The following is a 24,794-nucleotide window of genomic DNA, read 5'->3' as shown; positions in this document are numbered from 1 at the left end:
CTAATACTAGCACGATCAGTGAGGGAAGTTTCCAGTGCTTCACTGGAACTTGGCAGTGAGGGAAAGAGGAGGGAAAAAAATAAGGTAAAATCAAAGATTAGAAATTTTCCATTGTTTCTAATCATCTTTGTGTAGTTTAGGCCACAAGGGAATTCATTTCAAGACAGGACTCCTTAGTGCTCTGGTCTTGTTTTTATCAGTTTGGGGTCATGTAATGAGACTCTTTTTAGATGGTCGTCATAGTATTAACGACCTTAAGAGATGTCCCCAGGCCCTCAAATGTAAAATTCAATTTTGTCATGATAATATAAGGTTAGGTTTAATTTTTTGATAAATGACAGATTGGTTGAAAGGAAACTAGGGACAGAGAGCTGGAGTCGGCTGACAAGGATCACTGTTACACCCAGCAAGACCCAATGAGCCAACAAAGAAAGTGAAGCTCATCCTGTGTCATACAGCCGGGGTCAGCAGGGGCCGCTGTGCAGACTGCTGCGTCCCAGAGATGGGAGAGGTCCATCTAGGGTGGTAATGGAACCCAAAGGCCCCTGAGAGGAGATCTCCCTCCCTTGCTAGTCACTGCTTATGAGTGAGATGGTAGAGTGGCTGGCTACGGGTCTCCATTGTCCCCTCCTCGGCCTTCTGGTCAAGGGATGGAGGAAAGGAGTTGGTCAAGGAGTGGAGAAAAAGGATAAGTAAAGGCAACTTGTATGTTTAAACTGAACCTGTGCTCATTGTCATTAAATACAACCAACGGTAAAAGAACAAGAGGCAAATACTCTGCAGCTGGGTCTGTGACCGAGTGACCGTCCTCAGCCTTCCCACCCACATACTCTCTAATAACATCTGCTTACGAATCCTTTAGGACACCTAAGGTGCTGAGTGCTGTAGGTATCTGCAGAAAATGCTTCACCCCAGACTGTAAACTCTTTGAGGGCAGGGAAAATATCTTATTTATCTTTACAACTTTTCTTGCATGTTGTGCAATCAATGCCTGACACACAGCATATGTTCAACAAATGATTATTTTTTAATTGAAAGGAAATGAATTGAATAAGCACAGGGTGGCTAGGACAGATAAAGGTGTAATGATGAGTAAGAAGTCTCTCTCCACTCTTTTTTCTAATCCTGACTTTCCTAGTGAGAAATAAAAAGAAAACCCTAAGTATACTGATTTTATTCAATAGCAAAGTATGATATGTCAAAAATTTACACTCCATATGGAGAAATAACCCCCTGTGCATGGCTTTTTGTGGGATTAAGCTCCTAGAGAGAGAGCACCTGCTCTCCAGGCAGCTTTGACATGGTTTGTAAATCTCCTCACTCCACACGTCCTTTCCTGAACTTCAAATGTCCTAGACTTGCTTTGCTGTGTTTTGGTTTCGTGTATTTGTTTTCAATGTAAACTAAAATTGCATAAGCAATTTAAAACTAAAATCAGGAAAGATGACAAAGTACATGAAAATGAGGATCCGAAAATAATTTATGAGAAGTCACTCTGTATGGAACTGATTTACACGACTATTTTTGTTAGAGCTGCTTTGAATTCCATGGAAGGTAAATCTATATTGGCTTTCTGGAGCCCACAAAAAGTAATTAAACTCACCTACCTTTTTAAGAGTGACTGATGAACTGAAATGGAAACTATTTTAACCCAACTTGGGATAACTCAAGAAAATATCGAAGTAAGTGCTACCTTCTTACCCACCCCTTGACCGAAGACTTCCTACATTCCTAGAGGGGCAGGAATGGGGGTTCTGAAGCTTAAAGTGTATGGTGTATGAATTCACAAAATACGCTTACTCTAAGGGAATTAAGAGCAAAGAATGTTTCAGAAATTGCATTTAGAGAAATAGGAGATGGGGATTTACAACAATGTGTAAATGTGTTCCTCCCTTCCCATGCTACTCCTGCAGGTAAAAGGAGATGCTACAGAAAACCATTTGGTCTAAAGATAATTGTTTTAAGAAGAGGCTTAAAGTTCAAGTTAGCATGATTTGACTCTGAAAATGAGTTTAGCCATTATAATGTTTATTCCTAGATCACAAGCTGAACATCTATGAGGTAGGCCTCATAAGCATCTGGCGATGGGCATTAAAAACATCTATAAACACATTTCTTTTCCATTTTTCCTGGGCTTGATTTTTTTAGAGCCTGATTCAACTATCACCCAAGCTCAAAAGTAAGCTGACTTGGCTGAGCACACAGCCGGGATTCAAACCAGATTTTCAAGTCCCAGAAACCCTTCCAGAGCTGCCCCTCTATGGAGTCAACTGTCCACTGGAACAACAAAGTGATACTGTAAGCAACAGAAAGGATTGTAAAGGCTAGATAGGAAAAAAAAAAAAAAAAAACCCTAGGGAAGAATAAGCATGGTAAAACCAAACCGAAATTTAAATGTCTGGTAGGATTCTGTGGGTCCTGGTTTGGTTGTGTTTCTTAGTAATGAGGAAATATTAAAAACAAACAAATAAACATTATTTTAGGGATAGTGGTTGGGATTTATCCAGGCATTGTTTTCACTGTTCTAGGTCATAAGTGCAAGACAACAATTTTAAATGGTTACCATCAAATATCCAAAAGCATGTATGCATGTTTCCTCCTTGCCCCAAATGACAGAGGATATGATTATACTAGGATTATTCTAAATTAATTTTACTGCATATAATACCAATGCTATAGCCCTGCTAAGATGGACAGATGGACAGATGGATGGATGGATGGATGGATGGATAATACATGGATAGAACAGATAAGATAGATGATAGAGAAAATTTATGGGAACATAACTTCCTGAAACCCTGCTCATCCTATCATCTCCTGAAATTTACCCATTTGATCCAAATATACAGAATAAAAACAGTACAAAGGATAGTAGTTCTTTGGTAAAACCCTTGTGATCTTTCTTTGTCTTTTCTTTTGATCCTTGGCATCTGTGTTATCACTGGGAATAATGATAGTGTTAAGCTTTTATTCTTTAACTTTGCTGTATTCTCTCTTCCCTAATATAGCATGGTCTTTCTTTCCAAACTTAAAATATGTGAATAACTGTCTCTGTTCTTCTGCCCCACACTGCCCAAGGTATTGTACTGCCATTCCGCTCTGTGTTAAGAACCTAGTACGTTAACACCGAAGGAAACAAAACACTGAATTCTCCAAGTTCCCCAGGACCTGACCCACTCTTAAGAGGTAAATAAAAGTCAGGCCACAGCCCCTCATACCACTCCTTCAGTTCAGGTGAGGGTAGAGTTGTCTCCACAGTAGAGTTTTGTTTCTGATCAGTCTTTGAATCTGCTGTTTTTGAAGCCAACAAGAAGCCAGAGACCACAGAGCCTATGGAAGGCCTTCAGAAAAAGTCAAGTGAGGCTGGGATATTTTAGATCTGAAACATTCTGACTGCTCTTCACGGTTTTCTCCCTTTTACTAGTTCAGGAAAAACAATAAAAGATTCAAAATGAATGAAAGGAAAAAACCAAACATTTTTTCTCATGTTTTCACTGTGGCTCCAGGGAATAGAATAAAAATAGCATATATTGTAGAGGGCTAATACTTATGAAATACAGATATCATCACTTGGAGAGCCGGCTGCCCTTTGGTGGAGAATGCTAAGAATAAACACAAAGAGGGAGCTTCGATACTTGTTTGATACTGCATTTTTAACAGCTCTCTAGCTTGTGGGTGTCCAGAAAAGAAATGGCGTTAACAATAGAGGCATCGCTAGCTCCTGGTTTTGGTACATATTTCAGCAGCAGCTGTTATTTCAAAGAATTTTTTTTATAACGTTAATAGAGTTTCTTTTGACAAATGTATTGTTATGTGTGTTTCTCCAATCACTTGCAAAGAATCTAACAAAATACAATTTTTCTAGGGAGAAAACAGATAAATATTTATTTCATGAATACTAAGAAGTTATTTTGAATCCTGAACATCAGTATGAAGGGGGGAAAAAAAAGAAAAATCACATTTCCCCAGTAGTTCCAAAATTGTAATCCTCTGTCAAATTGGGTTCCTTTAAAAATACATGGGTACATTAAGAGTGTAACGAAATGTCTAGAAGATAAAGTGAAACAATGAAAGCTTATATACCAATAATTGCAAGGGAATAGTTGCTTAAAAAGATTAATTTTCTCATTAACAAAGAGTACATAATATACTTTTATGTGACATTTCTACTATGTAGTTATTTGGTAAGAGACTGGGATCTAAACGGCTATGTGAAAAGCATGAGTTGACTTTAGAAGTTTTCTCTGGTATAATACAATGCAGTTATTTTAAACCCACTAATCTTACATTGTTATATATATATTACATACACACACATACATATACATACATATATATATATACACACACATTCATATCCACACACACAATACACACGTACACACTATACATATACATGTATACACACACACAATTTCAGTTGCTGTTTGGATACTGCAAATGTGGATTTCAACAACCCAAATCCTATAGGAGGACAACAGTATGTGTATCACCTTGTTCCTTTATAATCCACCATGAGGATATCTATTATATACCCTTCTTGAAAAGCACAAGGATATTCACCAAACCTAAAACTATATACATAAAAAAAAAAAAGCACTGGCTTGAAATGAATGCTTGTAACCAAAAGAGCTAACTGTTCTGAGTCACTGTGACTCATCGATGCTAGAACTATGTGGATGTCACGGGTTTTGTACTTCCATGCTCTCAAGAGTATGTCTGTAGTAAGAGGCATAAGGAGATTTTTGAGTTCACCTCATTTGACCACTTTCAACCCACACATCATGGATTGGTTAACAGTTTCTCCCCAAATCCATCCAAAAAACCAATTAGGCTGGGTTTCAGCATCGTTGCATTCACAACAACTCTTATTGTTGGCTCAACCTACACATGGCTTCCACAATTAATTAGAAATGGAATGAAGTATATCAACCAAACATTTTAAGCAACAGAACCTTTTAGAATCTAATGAGGGGAACCTATCTAGATGCATAAGAATAACAGGCATCTAAACATAAGATTGCAATTCTCTCGTCCACTTATCAACTTTTTGTTGTTTTCCTGACAGGGACATTGCAATGGAGGGTTTAGACACTTAGGTTATCATGCTACTTGAGAAAATAAGGTATAAAATGTTTTGAAAAATAAGTAATTCAAGCGTTTTCTTGCTAAACCACAGCATTTACTTACTTTTGCTGTTCCATGTGTTAATACATATAAATATGTTAAGTAACTGGGTCACAGGAGTTTTCATAGACAAATGGCTAAGGGAAATGGGATATTAATCAGAACATGTGTTGTTATGATGACTTATTTTAATTGGGATCCAGGGCACTCCAGATGTTTAGTCCCTGTACACTCATGGAAAAAAATCCAAAAGGATGCTAGATTCTCATGCTGAAGTCAATTCCTTCATTAAAAAACAGGGTTACTTTTGTCAATACATAGAAGGCTACAGTGAGATATCTTCCCAGAACTAAGAAATAATGTTATGCTCTGAGAGGAAAAAAAAAAAAAGCTAGGATTAACTATTTGTAGAAACTACCTCAAACAGCAATGTTGACATAATGCTTGAGGCAGTGGCATATTGAACAGTGAAATGTGTTGTAAACCATTCATTGCTAAAAACACTTAAGCACTGTACCTTTACTGGTTTAGTTTTTAAAATAAAGTAGAAAGGATCAGGGTTATTGTTACAGTAGCACTGTCTTGAGTGGGAGAGAAAAGGACAGGGTACCTGCTAGTGTTCCCAGAACCGTTCAGCATCTTTGGCCTATTTGACCCACCTCAGTTCATGCTCTGGGCATACTTTTCGGGGTATGTAGAGCTTATGATAATATGTTAGGCTAATATGTTAGGCAAAGAAAATGAGAAAATAAAAATATGAGGACGTCTGCCTTAAAAACAAAGAATCCTTGCCAAGATTAAAGTCCAGACATGCAATCAAGGATGACTGAAAATGAACAAGAATGAGAACCTACTTCAAGATATCAACATATCTGGTACAGAATGTATGATCCAAAACAGAGGTCCACGGAAGAGTGCCTCTTGCACTGTCGGGATCTCAGGTACACAAGATGGTCCCTATTCACTCATCTTGGCAGGTCCATCCCAATGCTGGAGACAGATGTTTGGGGATATTCTACCTTAAAGTCACAATTCATCGACTAACTCCCTCCCCCTACACTCTCAGCTTACCAAGCAACTTTCTGGATATGATTTGAAAAGTAGGTTTTCCTTCAGGAGAAAGAAACCACTGCCTGGCCAGTAGATGTGAGCATTCCAGTGTGCATGAAGGATATAGTCCATAGTAAACTGGCAATCAAAACCACACATTTGTTGCAAGTATCCATTTTAGTGTCAACCAGTCTTCTACAGCATAATCCACCCTTCATATACTGTCAACGTGGAACTCCTTTGTCTGACAATGCGTGGAGCCCTTCTCGCTAATCAGCTGGCTTCTCTTCATAGTTTCAAATACGTTGTATGCTCCCAGATGCAGGCATTGCTGGTTTCCCAACAAGACAGTCCGTACACACAAAACAAAATAAAGAGCCACAAAGTAGATTTCACTTCAAAGCACCTATGTCAATAATTCTCCAGATTTTATACTCTCTTCTGTTACTAAACTGTCTTATGTGTAGTTTATGAAACATAAATTGGGTAGAAGTTTGAACTAAGATGGCCATGAAGACCACTGTCTTCTAAGACTTGTGAATCCATCAGAATTCTGACTAAAATCACACCAACAGTTTCTCAGAAACAAATCAACCTTTCAAAAGTTGGGGAAAATGTTGAACGAATACAAAATGTTCTGTAAAGTCCTCACATCTCGGGCGTATGGGGTTGATTCCAATACGAGTGTGCTGAAGATGAGTAAATATATTCAAGTGTTCCTATGGCTCTGCCTGGACCAGTGCACAGCCAGCATCGGCTACAAGTGATAACAAGCAGCCCTGCAGGACGAAATAGCCTAGGTGAGAACAATGAGGTGATCAAAGGAGGCAGCAACTACGAGCCAAGGTTTCGATGGATCTGAAATAGGGCAATTCATTATTCTGGTGTCTGAAGACAGCCTAACGCCAGTGTCTCTGGTAGTATAGGGGGACATCTTTGGAAGAAAGAATGAGGTGAGTATGATTCTCTGAGATGAGAATATTGGGATTTAGGTGTCTATGTAGATTCAAAAACTGATGATGGCCTCAAAAATACATGTCCCCCGAATAAAGGTAAATGTGCCAGTGTGTTTGTTGCTCCTCAAATTCTGGACACAAACCTAAGTCTATGCAAACTAGCAAGAATACTGGCTCCACTGCCTTGTCCATTTTTCCTGAACTGAGGTCCTAAAGGGAACATGAACAACTTGAAAAATATTCAGAAAGAGTGGCTGAAGGAGATACCACTTCCTCATTGAGGAAATAGCTGACAAACTGTGTCCTGACAGGAAAAGTAGAGAGCTAAGAAATTATTAGGTGAATATAATATGCAAGTGCAGAATCATCTCCCCAGCTATAAGCTTTGTTTTATTTTCTCTTGTTATGGATTTTAATTTGGCTTTTCATTTTCCCTAATGATGTCAATGATCTTTTAATGTGCTTTTGCTTTCTGTGTATCTTTCTTGGTGAAATGTTGGTTTAAATCTTTTGCATGCTTTTGATTGAGCTGTTTGTTTTCTTATTATTGAATATTGAGATTTCTTTATATATTATAGTTACAAGTCCTTTAACAGATACATGGTTTGCAAAATTTCTCCCTCAGTCTGTGGATTGTCTTTTCATTCTCCTAAAGATGCTTTTGAACTTGCAGAAGTTTTTAATTTTGAAAAAGTATAGCTAAACGTCTGTTACTCTATGGTTTGTACTTTAGACATTATATCTAACAAATCTTTGCCTAACTCAAGATGAGAGTTTTTCCAGTTTTCTTAACTACAAGTTTTATAGTTTTACATTTTAAATTTACATGCAATCTATTTTAAGTTACTGTTTGTATATAACATGAGGTATACAGAGACATTCCTCATTTTGCAGGTAGATATCCAGTTGTTCCATCACCACTTATTGATGACTATCCTTTCTCCATGCTCTTTGTCAAAAATAAGATGTCCACATACATGTGAATCTATTTCTAGACTCTCTATTCTATTCCATTGACCCATATGTCTATCTTGATGCCAGTACTATAGCGCCTTGATTATTATAGCTTTGTAAGTCTTGAAATCAGAACTCTTTAATCCTCCAACTTTTTCCTTCTTTTCCCAAGTTGCTTTGTCTATTCTGAGTGCTTTGCATTTCCATGAAAATTTTAAAATCAATTGTCAATTTCTACTAAAAAACCCTGCTAGGATTTTAAGTGGGATTGCACAGAATCTATAGATCAACTTAGAAAGAACTTAAATTTCAACGATCTCTGGAAAATTCTCAAATATTTGGAAACTAAATAATACACTTCTAAATAACCCTTAGATCAATGTAGAAACAAAAATAAAAATTAGAAAATATTTTGAACTGAATGTGAATAGAACTGCAGCATATCAAAGTTTGTGGCATGTTACTAAATGAGTGCTTGGAAATACACAGCACTAAATGCCTATATTAGAAAAGAAAAAAAATCTCAAATCAATAACATTAATTTCACCTGTAGAAACTAGAAAAATAAGGCAAACCAAACCCAAAAGCAAGCAGAAGAAAGTAAACAATAAAGATCAGATCAGAAATTAATGACACGGAAACAGAAAAACAATGGAAAATATTAATGACAATAATGAGTAAAATTGGTTAACCTCTAACCAAACTGGTCAGGAAAAAAAGAGAAAAAACACATTACCAGTATAAAAAATGATAAAGATCACATCACTATAAATTCTATAGCTATTAAAAAATAAAATGAAATGAAGATTCTAAGCCAATTTAATTCTGTTGTAACCTGTGAATATTCTTTTTATGACTTATTTTAACTTATTGGGACTTGTTTTATATCCCAAAATCTGACCCATATTTATAAATGTCCTGTGTGCACTTGAAAATAATGTGTGTTCTCATACTGCGGGTGTTCGAAGGATGCCAGTTACATCAAGTTGATTGATAGTGTTGTTCAAGTCCTCTTCTCCTGGCTGATTTTACTTCTACTTCGTCTATCAATGACTGAGAGAGGGATGTTAACATTTCCAAATAAAATTGTGAATTAAAAGCTTCTTACGCTTCATTTCATGCATTTTGGTGCATAAATGTAGAGGATTATTATACCTTTTTGATAAATGGACTTTATCATGCGCTGAACTTCTTTTCTCTGGTGATAGTGTCTCTTCTATGAAATCTACTTTCTTTCAATTACTGTTAGCTTGGTATACCATATCCATCCTTTTACTTTGGGTACTTGTGTCTTTTTACATAAACACAGAATACACAGGGTCTTACAGTCTGAAAATCTCTGCCTTTTAGTTGGGCTGTTTAGGCCATTTACACTTTATGTGATAACTGATAGACTTAGTTGTAAGTCTACATTCTTACTACTTGTCTCCTACTTGTCTTATCTGTTCTTTGTTCCTTAATCTTTTTCTACCCTTCTTTGACTATTTTTATGATTCCATTTTATCTTTTTTGGCTTATTCGTTATATGTCATTATTTTGCTATTTTAGTAATTGCTTTAGAGTTTATTGTATATCCTCTTAGTTGATCTCAATCTACCTTCAAATGATGTTCTACCACTTCATGTATAATATTAGAACTTTACAACAGCATATTACATTTCTCCCCACCTGGCTTTTATGCTATTGCTGTCATACATTTTAGCTTTATAAATGCTATAAATTAAACAATATTATTTTATTCAAATAGTCAATTATCTTTAAGATATTTAAATAATGAAAAAAATATTGTATATTTATTCATCTTGTTACCATTTTTAGTGCTCCTCATAGCTTCGTGTGGATCCACATTTCCAGTCGGCCTAACTATCCTGCCTTTAACATTTCTTGCAGTGTAGGCCAACTAGAAGTGAATTCTTTCAGTTTTTATGTCTGAAAAATACTTTTGCTGAGTATAGAATTCTGGTTGAATCTTTTTCATCAGCACTTCAAAGATGTTGCTCCACTGTCTTCTCACTTGCATTGTTTCTGATGAGAAATCTATCATTATCCTTATCTTTGTTTAACTGTATATATGTGTCTTTTTTCTCCAGCTGTTTTTAAATTTTTCTGTTCATTACTGGTTTAGAGTAATTTGATTATGATATGTTTTGGGGTAATTTTCTTCATATTCTTTATGCTTGTGTTTTATTGAGTTTCTTAAATCTACGGATTTACAGTTTTCATCATTTGGCAAAATTTTAGCCATTACTTCATCAAATATTCTTTCCTCCTCTCTCTCTTCTTTAGGAACTCCAATGACATATATATTAGGCTGCTTGAAGTTGTCTTAACAACTCACTGATGCTCTTTACAATTTCCTTTTTGTGTGTGTGTTTCTCATTTCAGAGAGCTTCTGTTGCTAATTCTTACTGTTCTTTTCTTCTACAATGTCTAATCACATCCAGTGTATTTATCATTAATCCCATCCAATGTTATTTAGTTAATACTATCCAGTACATTTTTCCTATCAGGCATTGTAGTTTTCATCTCTAGATGTTTGATTTTATCCTTTTTATATCTTTCATGTCTCTACTTAACTTTCAAATATCTGGGCAACAAGTGTAAGAACTACTTTAATGTTTTTATCTGCTAATTCTAACATCTGTTTCAGTTCTGGGTTGGTTTCAGTCCCCCCCCCCCCCTTATTATGGGTAGTATTTTCTTGCTTCTTTACATGCCCAGTAATTTTTGGATGTTAGATATTATGAATTTTAGCTTGTTGGGTACTGTATACTTGTGTGTGTGTGTGTGTGTGTGTATTTATTCTTTATTCTGGGATACAGTTATTTGGAAACATTTTGATCCTCTTATATTTGATTTTAAGATGTAGGTGAGATTAATGCAGCATTTAGCCTATAACTAATTATTCCCCTGTAAGGCAAGACAATTATGAGTATTCTACCCAATTCCCTTAAATTAGGAGGTATGCAAGTCTGGCTAGTGGGAATAGGCACTCTTCCTGCTCCATGTGAGTGTCACATGTAAACATTAAGACTGTGCCCTCTGAAGCTCTTGAGTGGTTCTGTCCTGGCCTCAGGTCATTTCCCATTGTATGGGGCAATCAGTACTCTGATGAATACTCTTCAGATTTCTGGAGTTTTATCCCTCTGCAGCTTTATCCTCTCTGATATTTTATCCTGTTAATTAGAGCTGCCTTGGTCTCCCTGGATCCTCAGCCAGCTCCTCACTCAAGGAGTCCATCAGGTCTGCCTAGAAACCCTCTCAACGCAGTTGTAGGACTCACTTCATTTGTTTCTTGTCTCTTAGATACAAATGTCTTCATTTCTTGATGTACAATATTTCTTGATGTCTTCATTTCTTAAAAATTGTTCTTGTACATATGCTGTCTTTTTAAAAAATTGTTTCGGGCAGAAAAGTAAATCTAATTCTTGATAGTCCTCTTTGGAGAAGCAGATGCCCATGGATTGTCTTTTGTCTACTCCTTCCACTCTTCACAGCTGGCTTAAAATTTCACAAACCAGCATCTTTAAACATTCTAATTCCCAGAACATTCAATGAAGGAAAAATTCCTGCTGAACTCCCTCCCTGGGACTTGGTAAATAACCCTGCAGAGCCTAATTATAATTAATCATTTGAGAGACACAAATAGAGGCTATCTCTTATATCTCTGTTAATGTAGTCAAGTAAAGTTAACGACAACATCATATCTCTGGGCAACTATAAAAATTATAGCTATGTTACTACAAACATGACTGAAAATAATTCATTCATGTGGTACCCAACAAGTCTTCCAATGACAGTTTAAAGTTTAGGCCCTGAGAGACTCTTGGCTCAGAAGCCTGGATCTTTTTATGTTAGTACTTTTCACCCTAAGAGTAAGCAAGGTATTTTCAAAGGACATTCATTCTTTGAAGTCAGTTAGAAAATTAGTCCTGCAGGGCCCAAAACAGTTCTTCAGTAGCCTGACAGAGATAATGTACAACTGCCATGTGTTTGTTATGGCAGGATGTAATTTACCCTTTCAGCACCAGCTCCTTACCTCGGTGTGTGCCTCAGCTCACTGGAGTTTGTGAATAACTAACTGCGGTCTAGTTTCTGCTGGGTTCCTTTCTGAATGCATACAATGTTGAAACTTCAAAACATAGTGGGTTTGATCCCACTGGGCACTGAATTGTGCTTACATACTCCCTCTCAAAAATTAGAGCTGGTTCCCGGGGTTGGATTAAGGGTAGGGGCATTAAAAATAGTTAAACTGACTTCCTCTGGTCATCGTTATTATATAATAAGATCCATTAAAAAGAAATGTTCAAAATGTATCTATTTGTTACTAGTTTCTAAAAATCAATGTATCTACTGATATATATATCTTTTTTAAAATCTTCTAAAGTTGAGAGTTTTAATGACCGAAGGCGAAGAGGCATGTGTGACTGATCAAACTCTTTTCTACTTCACACCACCAAAAATTAACTTCAGTCCTGCTAAAGATTTTGGGCCAAGACAGCACAAGTAACTAAAGCCCAGTGACCTAAGTCCTGATGATATCAAAGCAGTGATAATGACCAGTGTCATGTTAGTCCATTGATAAAATTAAAATACAAAGTTGTTCATGCCCAAACTTGCAAGTATATGGATATATCAGATCCCATTTGAAGCAGTGAAAGGTTGGCGTTATGGAGAGAAAAAGGATAGACATCAGAAAAGGTCTCTTCCTTATTTACTGCCTCCTGTTCACTGCTCTACGGGATCAAGAATCTGTTCATTAAATAATCAGCTTTATACTTATTTGTATAATAGAACATAATATCTATTTCATCACTATCCTCCTCTAAAAACAGTTTAATTATTTAAACTACTTGGCGATAATTCAGTTAAAAAGGACATGAGCAAAATAAAGGGGCTTAATGAAAGTAATAAAATTTAATCCACAATGTTCACGTGAATACATTATAACAGATATTTGTAGCACCATACAAAAATGTACTAAGATTCAAGTTCCCATGTTAAAGATTTGGAAATTGGTTTACTGCAGGCTTTTAGGCTATAGGAATCCAACGGGCCAGTCACTGGATGCAGGATGGGTCATGTGTCAGGGTCCATGTTTATAATTAACACCATTTTCCTCTACTGTACATATTCTGCCTTGTGTTACCTTGACTTGGGTCTAATGATATCTGGCAAAGAGCTTCTGGTACTTGAACAAACCTTACCCAATAACAGAGTCTGGCTAAAAGACGTCATTCTGAATTCTATTTTATCTCCATGTAATTCACGTCTTAGTCATAATCATTCAAGGAACATACATATTAGGCAAGTGGTTTCCGTGTGCGTAAATAATTAGGTAAAAAATTGGACATGTGTGTTCCCCAGATATTATGCGATAAGACATCTGAAGTGAATTATTTGACCTTCAAGGAAAGGGCTGATTTCATGCATATGAGTAAAGAGAGCGTATGACAATGCTTAGAGATGAAAGCTAAAGGAGATTCTTTCTTTTTAACAGATGTGTGAGTTGGATTCAAATTTCTTCTGACTCCTCAACCTGATTACCCAGCATTTGTTCTTCAATGGCTTTATGACCAAACTATTCAAAGAACGGCTTAGCATACAACATCATGTCTCCAGGGAGGTATGACTCAAAGAGGCTGGGACCCTAACAAACGCCACGCTGGGACCCTAACAAACGCCACTCCCTAGCAACTTTCATCTTCTGTTTAATATCATGCACATGTGTGCGGGAATAACTAGGAATGAGCCCATGTAATAACTGAAACAGGAGGATTATATAAAAGGCGAGAGTAGTTCTCTCATGGTCCAAAGTTTGAAGGGTAATACAATTTGACATTTCAGATTTTAGAAAGAATGGAATGCTATTTATGACAAGTAAAACTAGTGCCCGTGAGTCCCATTACAATGTAGGTCCATTCTAATCGATCTGGGATTGTCATTCAAAGCTTGCCTTTAAGACGTACTCTTACTGACCAGACTATATTCTACAGCTATATGTGCTGTCCAGTATGTGGGCCTCCCAACATAGTGATAACACTGAACAGATTTCCGGTTTTGTTTTTACCAAAAGGAATAACTCATTAAAGTTAAAATGTGAAAACTGAACACATGGAACATTTCCCATTTATGTTGCATGATTCACAAAGACTTATACTCCATCCCATTATAATCGGCAAGCCCAGAATCAACTTATCATAAAGTTTAAAATGAAAAATGGCAGGTGGGAAAAGAAAGAGTATAGATGCATTTGTGATGGAGAGAGTGTGGTGGAAGGGAAGAGATACAACAATAATTTGTCAATTATTGGAAAAGGGATAACAGTCCTCTTTAAATGTAGTGAATGGTTTTTCAGGGTGTAACATATGAATATATGAACAACCACAATTTCAATTTTAGGTGTAATTCTAACGGGCTTGCATTAAATTGCACATTTTATGAAGACATATAATGGGAATTATGCTCTTACCATCTGTTTTCTTTGAGTCATTTCCGACATTGGATTGATCCTTCTTGTCTGTCTTGTTTTTACCATCTTTCAAGTCACCTGAAAATAATAAACATGACAAACAGTGTATGTCTAAAGCTAAGGGGGAAGTTATAAATAGCTTTAAACCTGTCAAGGTAAAAAAAAGAAGAAAAGTACAGCATAATTTTAGTCATGAAGGGTTACACGTCTAAGTGTAAATATCAGGAAGTTGGATTAGGTCCTGGAAACTGGATTATGATCTGGAAATTAAGACTGAAAGTTCATGTTAAACCAGATTGTACTCAAGTCAGTGGTGTTTATTTTCTAAAGAAGGCAGTTTAGCTTTATTGTTAGGCTGTGGAGTAAGGAAAAACCTGGATTAACATAAATTATGTCCATTAATAACCACTATTTAACTTCTGTGTGCTTTTCCTTATCTGCAAAATGGGGATAAGAATGCCTGCTCCTTAGGCACAATGTAAGGATAAATGCGTTTAAAGTGCTGAACGTGATATGTGGCACATTTCTCAGTGACCACTGCTGATCTAGACCAGAGCAGTAAGTGGTGCTTTAAATAATGAGCTTGTCAAACTGTAATATGTAAAAGTTAAAAAACACTATGCACACAAATGTGGAATCAACATGTGTCAAAATTTTACTTAATTCGTTTATGAGGGAACCAGAAAGATAGTAAGAATGGTTCCAAGAGCATTTAGGGATATGCGTTTTTCCAAGTATTTTAGAAATATGTTAAGACAAGATTGCTAGGTTAGAGACAAAACTGGTTACATCCTATGGGGCAATAAAACCACGGTGGGGGTTCTCTCCTCTAGCAGTCAAAAACCTACGGGTTAGCACATAGCTTCACAGTACAAAGTTAAACACAGTCATGCGCTTCTAAAGTAGAAAGTCAGCAAATTATGGGCTAGTATGGCCTGTTATTGTTTTCGGAAATAAAGTTTTATTGGATCGTAGCCACACCCATCTATTTACATGTTGCCTGAGACCGCTTTCCTGCTGCAGTGATACGGTTGAACAGAGACACACAAAGCCAGGAATCTTAACTATCTGGGCCTACACAGAAAAAAGTTTGCTGACTCCTGCCTAGGATAGTGAAATTAATCCAGGTCTGTTCAACGAGATACCAGTGTGACACTGAAAGGATATGGCACCCCCACTCCCAGTTTCATTCTCAAGTTTTGGATATTTTTCTTACCAATCTTATTGACGGCAGCTTTCTTTTTAGCTTGCATAAAACCAAGAATAGATTACTACTGGATCACTTGTACTTATTTTTAAGCAAAAAGACCCTAATAATAATTGCAACCAGGAAGGAGGGGTCTGGGCCCAACGTGGGAGGGGTACATTTATCCTTTCTGCTTTCTTTGTGCCAGCCACTGTGCTAAATGCTTTGCATGCATCACTTCATTAAATTCTTTTTTTTTAACATTTTTTATTGATTTATAATCACTTTACAATGTTGTGTCATTAAATTCTTATAGCAACCTCTTTATGGGGATACGATTATTGAAAGTGGACAAATTCATCAAAGATTAACTCACTAAGTGATCGATCTGCTGAATAAAAAAGTCATCAAATGATTGAGGATGTTTTCCAAGGTGGAGTTATTTCCTCAACTTCCCTGCAGACACTCTGCTGAGTGCTGAGTGCAGCTGTGTTGGGCGCAGTGGATCACTAGCCTGCCTGTGTTTCACACACTCCCAGACCCCATTTCTGCCCCAAACTTTGCAAGAGTGTCTCCCTCTGGCAGCAAAACTGCTCTTGTTGTCTACTTTAGATCTGGTTCAAGCCATTGATCTGACAGTTTTTGAAAAATGACCAACTGATCTTTCTACAAAGCGATTTTGCTTAAATATTAAAATAGACATATGGAGAATTGATGTAAAACTCATATCATCATTTCCATTTTACAGCTATGGAACCTAAAGCACAGATACAGTAATGTACCACAACATACACAGGTGGGTCTGATTCCAGAGACTAAACTCTCAATGACTGTATTTTGCAACTTCCTTGTGAAGTTTGAGTTTTAGATTTCAGGCTTCCAATTACTGTTGCCATTTTTAAATGCCTTTGGCCTACAGATTTATTTTTTAAAAAATGGTTATCGAAGAATAAATTCAAGACCATTTTGGGTTGCAATATATTCTACAAAATAAGTAGTTTTAATGGAATTTGACAAATTCTAAGCTAAGTTAGGAGTAGTAAAGTCTCCAAGTTTCTTCTAATTCTTAATTCTGAAATGGCGTAAACTGACTGGAGGGACTGAGGGAAGGGGAGTCAACTCTGGCCAGGGCGCAAGCAGGAGGAGTCTAAGTGAAGCACATGGTCATCACACGTTACCACCACCAACGGCCGAAACAGATGGAGTCCTTTGGAGACCCCATGGAGCAGTCCAAACACTGGTCTTTCCCTGTTTTAAGGATGCTAGAAATGGACCCAAGGTTGATCTTGAGCCCTTTAGTCAAACTAATTTCCTGAAGAAAAATGAACTTTCTTTCCTAAATGAGCCTTCACATCTCTAATGTACAATAGTTTAAGCTTGGACTGGAGCTTTACCCACAGCTGCAGCAAGGCCAGGATGTCTTCCAGAAGCCAGCAGAGCAGGAGTGGTCTGATTTGTCAGCAGCCCATGGCAGCCTGCCTTCAGGGTCAGGGCTGGAGAGGCTGAGAGAGAAAGCGCCTTGATGGAGATCAAAGCTTAGAGGTTCCCATAATTGCTGACAGGGGACCAGATGAGATTACCGGCCCTCCTAAGGGGATGGTACATATGGAAGACTGCCTTTCCATCCATCCATTCTGGCAGGAAGCACTCGGGAACTGCTATCAGCTATTACCATTATTATAGGTATTAAACCTCTCGAACTCCACTTAACCAATGTCCTCCAGCTCTATCCTGGAGGTATCTTGGGCAGCCACAATGAAGGGTGCTGGGAAAGTGACACATGTTTGTTTGATGATGTTCCTTGAACAGAATCCATTAGGTAATTTCCCATGGGTTGAATATGGACAGCTGATGTGAGCTGTTATTCAATAAACAGGGGGAAACAAAAGAGCCTTTCTGTGTAGTTATAAATCATTTTAATTAGGCTCCTGTAACACAGTCCCGAACCACCATTAGCTTTTCTTACTATTGCTCAAAATTGATTTCTTTTCCTACCTCTCATTTAATACTTAATTTTTAAGGGAAATGGTAGACCATTGCTTACGCTGGGAAACGAACAAGTTGTGAAATAAACCCAGCCTCACTGAAGACTCAGGCTCCTGCTTGTTTCTTTCAGGCTCTCCCCCTAATCATCTTCAAAATAAATTATTGCCATCTCTGTCCTCTCTGGCTGTTTGTTTATACCCATCTCATAGAATGTATAAACTTCTTTGTGACTGGCATGTTTGTATTCATTGGTTTCTCTCCCTGACCAGACCAGGGGTTGGCAAACTATGGCCCATGAGCCAAACCTGGCCTCAATGCCTGGTCGTATGTGGCCCACAAACTAAGAACAGTTTTTATATTATTAAATGATTGGAAAACAAGGATATTTAATGACATGTGAAAATTGGAATTTTCATAAATAAAGTTATATTGCAACACAGCCATGATCCTTTGCTTACATGTTATCAGTGGCTGTTTACGTGCTGATAAGGGAGTGTTAAGTAGTTGCAACAGAGACTGTATGACCACAAAGCCTAAAATATTTACTCTCTGGTCCTTTATAGAAAAAGTGTGCCAACCTCTGGAATAAACAGATAAGCTTCTTGTGGACAGTAGCTGAGTTTCAATATTTCTTCAATTTCCTACTCTCCCCATGGCACTGAACCTTGCAAATAGGGACATGCTGGCTATGTAATAGAGAATTTGGTCCCACGTATTCCTGAATTTGACCTGAAACCTCTATTCATTGGTTGTTTGACTTTAAGCAAATGAAATCAATCTCTTTGAGTCTCAGTTTCCTCATCTGCAAAATGGAAATGAGTGTCTCAACCTCATACAGTTGTTAGGATTTTTAACTGATTTAATGTAGGTAAAATCCCACATACAATGTCTGGCACATATTAAGCATTCAATAAATGTTAGTGATATGATAATGATTATTTTCTATTAAGGAAAAGACATTTTTAACCCACTTTCCAAACAGAAAACTAACAGAAAAAAGCCAAGAAGAAACACATCCTGCCTGCCTTTCTCACCAGCCCATACATAGTTCTCCCTTGGGAAGAAGAGACTCATCTAAAAGGAAGCACTGAGTATGCACAGCTCAGCGCAGCCACTCATTTCTCCAGCCTCCAACCCCTTTGAGATGTGTTTTTCACGAGACACACACCTTTTCTGTTACTTTAGAAGCAGCCCACTCGGGTGTGGGGTCGGGGTGAGGGACTGAGTTCTGAGCCCACCCGCTCTGCCGGTGTCTGGGTGGCTAAGCTCAGTCCAGGGCAGATGTGTGCAGAAGCCCAGGTGCTCAGCAGACCAAGTCTATGTTTTCCAGCTCAGCTCCATTTGCAGTGGAGCTAATATTCTGATAACTTTCTGATTCTGGTGTGTCTCTCTCTCAGTTGGTTTAGACCTCAGAGGGGAAGTGGGAGGTATTTTGCACTGCCCTCTAAAACTCCAACAGGTGTATTACAAATTCTTGTTAAACTGAACATATTTTCTGGACTATGATGCACTCGAATACAGAGCAAACTAGTTACGAGCTGTCTCCAGAGCCTCACTGCTGAGGGGCTGGACAGGTCAGGTGATGGCCTTCCCTGCCTCCTGGGGTGGTCATGGGGCTTACCGGAAGGGATTTAGGCCAAGTTCTTGGAACATGATATGAGCTATTATCATTATCACAGGTATTAAAGCATTGTTTTCTACATGTTATATATGTTAATTTTAAAAATAATTGAGAAATGTTATGCTAAGCACTTTCTACATGTTTCTCGTTTACCTGGGCTGTGTAGCACAACGGCTAGACCACGGGTCAGATGAGATCACCTGGTCCTACCAGGCAGGTAAGAGGGTCCACATGTAAAGAGAGAATTTAAAACACCATCTGGTGCATAATCAGTAAATGCGGATTGTCTCATTGTTGTTGTTTTTGCTGTCACTGTTATCACTGGAAGCAAACCAGTTGCCCATGCTGTGAGCAGGTAGTACTGTATACGTTTTCCAAAGACAGTGAAAGATGAAATAACCTGGCCAAAGCCGGTAAGAAGTGAGAGGCACAGCTGTGACTTGAATCCAGGTTTGTTTAAGTGCCAAACTACCTTGCCACAACCCGGCATTTGAAAGCTCCAGCGACTCTGAACTTCCTGCTCTGCCCTAAACGAAGTAACCAATTCCCTGCCCCTGTGCCTGAGCTCATCTCGTTCTCTTCTGGCTCAGAAGTCCCTGGCTCTCTGCCAATTTCAGCATTGAAAACCCAGTTCAGACATGACCTCTTCTTGAAGCTTTCTTTGACATTTACTCCAACCCACAATCCCCAGACCCAGCAAAGCTGATGTCTCTTTTCTTCACATGGCCCTCGGTATTTTATCTGCCATGCTGCTGCTGTTAATGCCTCAGAACTAATTCTGAGGATGTCCTTATCCTCTACGAGACTGTGGACTTCTTGTGGCCTTTCCATTTCTAACTCCTCAGTGCCAAGCACAGTGCTTGGCACGTAGTTGTCAACCGATAAATATTTGTTGCATTAAATATAAGAAATCATCAACTGTACATACACGATGATGACCAGCTCATCCTGGTTTGCCTGGAGCTTTTCTGGTTTTAAAACAGAAAGCCCTGCATCCTAGGAAACCCTTCAGTCCCAGGCAAACTGGGACGACTGGTCCCCGTAACGTATACACTTGTTCACCTACACATATATAGACACATACTAGGAAACAGACCTTATGCAGATGTGATTACCGTCCTTCCTAAGGGGATGGTACATATGGAAGACTGCCTTTCCATCCATCCATTCTGGCAGTAAGCACTCGGGAATTTGCTGGAATTGCTAACAGCAATTCCCCTGGTGGGTAGGCAGGCACTGGCCAGAGTCTCCAGAACAGCTGGGAAGGGCCCAAAAGGTATAAATCTCCCCGGACAGAAGGGCCCAAGTAAGCTTCTGGCTGCTTTTGATGGGACCCACAGCCCAGTGAGGCGCGATCGGCAGCAGCTGGACAGCCGGGGAAGCCCTGCTCTGAGATGTCGACACAGGGGCTGTTCTTTGCCAGCTTCCATTCACCACATCATTAACACCCTGAAAAAGAGCCTTTCACCAGCACAGTTCTACTCACCATTCTGTTGCTTTTCTCCTGTCGACTTCTCAGCTTTGGAATTTTTCCCATGAGGGTTGTCGCTCTTGTTCGTCCGTGTTCCATTGACTTGATTCTTCGCTTCTCCAGGTGCCTTTTTCTCAGCCTTGCCAGATGCCCCTTCTTCAGCCTGCCTCTTGGCTTCCATCTCCTTTTGCTTCTCCTCCGCGGCCAGGCGAGCCTTTTCCTCTGCTTCCTTCTTGGCCTTCTCCTCTGCACCCAGGGCAAGCCAGGAAAGGAGCAGAAAAGATAAAAAGAAGTCACGCCATTAGGAGAATTGCCTCTTTGAACTAAAACAAGAATTTGCACTGGGAATTAAAATGCTACAATGACCTAAGGTATTTCTGATTATTTGGGGTATCTTTTTGGTTAATTCAAGTCAGTTGGTTATGTATACTCAGGAAACCAATAAAATCAGTTCATGATGATATTTAGAAAATAATGGGTTAGAAGAAGGGGCAGGAAGACAGTAATAATAAGGATTAATATAGATAATAATAATTAATCAATACTATAATTGGCATTATTAATATTATTATTTTGACCAACAAGTTCCCTTGAGAGTGTCCTCTATACCAGGTATTATACTTAAGTGCTTTTCAAGGATTACTTCTCATTTTCAATCTCATATTGGAGTACTATTATTGTAACCCTGTTTTACAAATGTGGAATCAAGGCTCATAGGCATTACAGAACTCTCCCATGGCTCCAGTAAAAATTGAAGTTTCATGTAGATTTGTTTAGGATCTGGAGTTTAAACACAAGTAATGGATTACAAAACAAAAAGACAGGGAAAACAGCCATCACCAGAATAATACAGTTTCAGGACACTATTTGTGAATTTGAAAGCAGGAAGAGGGTAACGAAGCCTCACAAAAAAATATGGTCTTCAAACCGTCCAGGAGATGAGAGGCGGCCTTTAGTTTGGCCAGGGACCCTGGTCTGTGTCTTACTTGCTAAGGAGAGGATGTCAACCTTATTTCCAATTTGGTTGACTGTGAAAGGGTCTGGCTCTGTGTTTAAACAAAAACAGCGTAATTGCATACGGTCTAGTAGTGGTGAAAAAGTTGATTCATTCAACTAATATTTATTGAGCAGGTACAGTGCCAAGCACCATTTCAGGCACTAGAAATACAGCAGCAAGCAAGACTTTTAGAAGAGAAAAGATCATAATTAAGCAAACAAATCACTGAGATAATTTTAGGTGGTGAAAAGTGCTTTACAAAACAATATAGCAGAGTAATATGATGGAACATGATCAGCATAAGGGAAGGAGGTGGCATTAGGTAAGAAGTGGCAGAAAGTGACGTTTGACCAAATCCTGAATGATAAATTGCTGACCATGCAATAATCGAGAGAAAGAGGATTCCAGGCAGAGGAAATAAAAAAATGTAAGGCCATAAGTTTGGAATGAGTTTGGTATGCTCAAAGGACAGTGAGTTAGCCAGTACGGTTAAAGCGAATATAGTAAGGGGTTAGTGACAGATGATATGATCAAATGACCAAAGATATGCAGGACTGAGATCATGCAGAGCCTCAGAGGCAAAGAGGTGGAACTGGGTTGTAGGAAGTAACATACATGGAAGGCACCTAACAGAGACCAATCCTCCCTTAGGGTCTAGGGACTCACCTGTTTAGCCATCAATTCACTCAAAAGGCCTTTCAGACTGTGCCATTAACATCCACTGTGAAATGCATTATTGCATTTTTTCTCTGGATATGTTACAAATGTCCCACACCTCATTACCAGGGGTCCTCTTTATTTGCCTTGGTTCGCCTTGGTCCTGAAAACATCTGGCTTTCATAGACCACAAGTGTGGTTTTAATCTAATGGGCACCAGAGTAGTTATGAATGTGATCATGTTCCCTTTTGTTTCAGCTGCTAAAGAACACAAAGCCCAGATTTGGTTCCAGACTCACATGTTCACGGGGCTTTATGGCATTGTATTTTGTGAATGTCTATGATCCCTGGCTTCATTTTACTTTTTCTGCCCTTACATTTGCCTGGCTCAGATGTCCTCCTTAATATATTACAAAGTTTTCATTCATCCTTTCATTGATTCATCCACCCACCCATTCAAACCAATGTCCTGATCTCACCCTAGACAAATTAAATCAGACTCTGGAGGGAGAAAGGCAAGAACAGGATATTTTTAATGCTCTCCAGATGATTCCAATGCACAATCAGGATTGACAAGTACTGATTTAAATTTTAAATGTTTGCCATTCAATATTTCATGACATTCTACTTTCCAACAGGATGTATTTATAATTTACAATAAAAAGGTAAAGAAAGATTTCTTTATAAAATCACATAATTATGTGTATATATAGTATAATATATCTTCTGACGTCTACGAGGTACAATCAAAGAGTAAGAGAATGCCCTGCAGAAAAAAATAGGAGACATTCTCAGTAGCTGCAGGACCACAGAAAGCCCCCTAGAATGTTCATCCAGACTTCCTTTGATCCTTCTGTAGTGCCCTGAGGACAAAGGTCAAATGCCATCTCCATCACTGAATTCCCAGTATGTGGTTCAGCACTGGGCAGCTAGCAGATGCTCATGGACTATTTATTGATGAAATGAAATGTACATAATGGGTCTGATTCACCCTATCTGCCAATGAACCTGACTTGCACATATCCCATCATTAGCAATCCAGACTAGCATAAAATACAGAAAGTATATGCACTCTAAAGTCCCATCCTGAAAGAATTAGCCATTTAACAAATGTTAGTTTCCTTAACCACTAAGGTAGGTAAGTAAAAAGATGACTGTACTTACTACACAGCTAACGTTGGGGCAAAGGGGAAGAGAATTCATTCATACTCAGGCATCAGGAAAAATAACGTATAATCCTCTCACAGAATCCCCACTGGATCTGTGGCAAACTGTCAACATTCAAAAACATTCCTGCATTAAAAATAATTTCGATAAAAGCTGAAGGTGTTAAATTCTGCTTTGCGTCAAGAGTATAAAACATTATCTGAGCAAGAAAAGTTCATCTGACAACTGAGTCAGACCAATTTTCTATGGGAAATCTAGCAAAAGAAAAAAAAAACAACCCTGGAAGGGAGGTACATTTCAGAAACAAATTTGTGCTCAACTACAGCTGACAGCAAGCAATTGATGTTTAAATTAATGAATGGTAGCTCTTATGACATCATAATCAGATGCAATATGATTCCTTTCCTTGCAGCAACTGTGTTCCAGTGGACGGCTCTGAAATGCTCTACAACTTCTCCACTTCTATCTCTTCCTCACATCTCTGAAATATCTGATATTAGTGCGATCAGCCATCAGCACCCAGTGCTACTACTCAAAGTAAGTCGACAAAGCAAGCAGATGCATAAATAAGAAAAAAGAAAACAAACTGACAGGAGGTACATCTGTAATCAGATTCTCTTACATTTTCAGGGTGAAGTTATTAATATACATAAAGTCTTTCCTACTAGGAGACAAAGTAGGTGAAAGAACAATTAATTTGTACATGATCACAGGATCCAAAAATGACATATATGCAAAGAATTAACTCTTCAGGTTTCAGATTTAACGTAAGTGGCACTTCTAGGCTGCTAGACTAGTAGAAAGCAAACACAGTAGTTCAATCCCATTTCCTTCTGATTTCCATTTCAGACTATCTGTGGCGATGCGACTCATTATGAAAATGTGGTCAGAAGCAAGGAGCTAAAGGGTTAAGGGAGAGCAGAGCCCTTATGAGCCATAAATTGCACTCCTCCTCCTGAGAGCTGGTTCTGTCCCACACTGAATGTCTGTGCAGCCTTGGAGAAATATATTGATTTCTTCATTTCATTTGTCTTTCTGAATAATGATAGTACAGGCTCTTGGTTAAAATGGTATTAGGCTAATTATCTCTTAATATTTTCTGAAACACCTACTTAAACTATCTACAGAGAAAGAAAAGGAGAGAAACTGA

General features: G+C 38.3%; 1 protein-coding gene across 11 annotated transcripts in view; it reads right to left on the bottom strand.

The window, feature by feature from the left end:
- The window catches only part of PDE1C (phosphodiesterase 1C), a 437,096-nt gene that overhangs the window by 33,739 nt on the left and 378,563 nt on the right, over nucleotides 1–24,794 (bottom strand). For all 11 annotated transcript variants that reach the window (XM_074367275.1, XM_074367272.1, XM_074367270.1 and 8 more), the window contains 2 exons: nucleotides 20,839–21,069; nucleotides 14,560–14,637 (listed from right to left, as the gene is read on the bottom strand). In XM_074367275.1, the coding sequence (XP_074223376.1) occupies nucleotides 14,560–14,637; nucleotides 20,839–21,069 (309 nt within the window). The remainder of the gene's footprint in view (nucleotides 1–14,559; nucleotides 14,638–20,838; nucleotides 21,070–24,794) is intronic.

This window comes from Camelus bactrianus, chromosome 7 (genome assembly GCF_048773025.1).
Source record: "Camelus bactrianus isolate YW-2024 breed Bactrian camel chromosome 7, ASM4877302v1, whole genome shotgun sequence".
Lineage (NCBI taxonomy): Eukaryota > Metazoa > Chordata > Mammalia > Artiodactyla > Camelidae > Camelus > Camelus bactrianus.
This window is presented reverse-complemented; position numbering and strand designations above follow the sequence as displayed.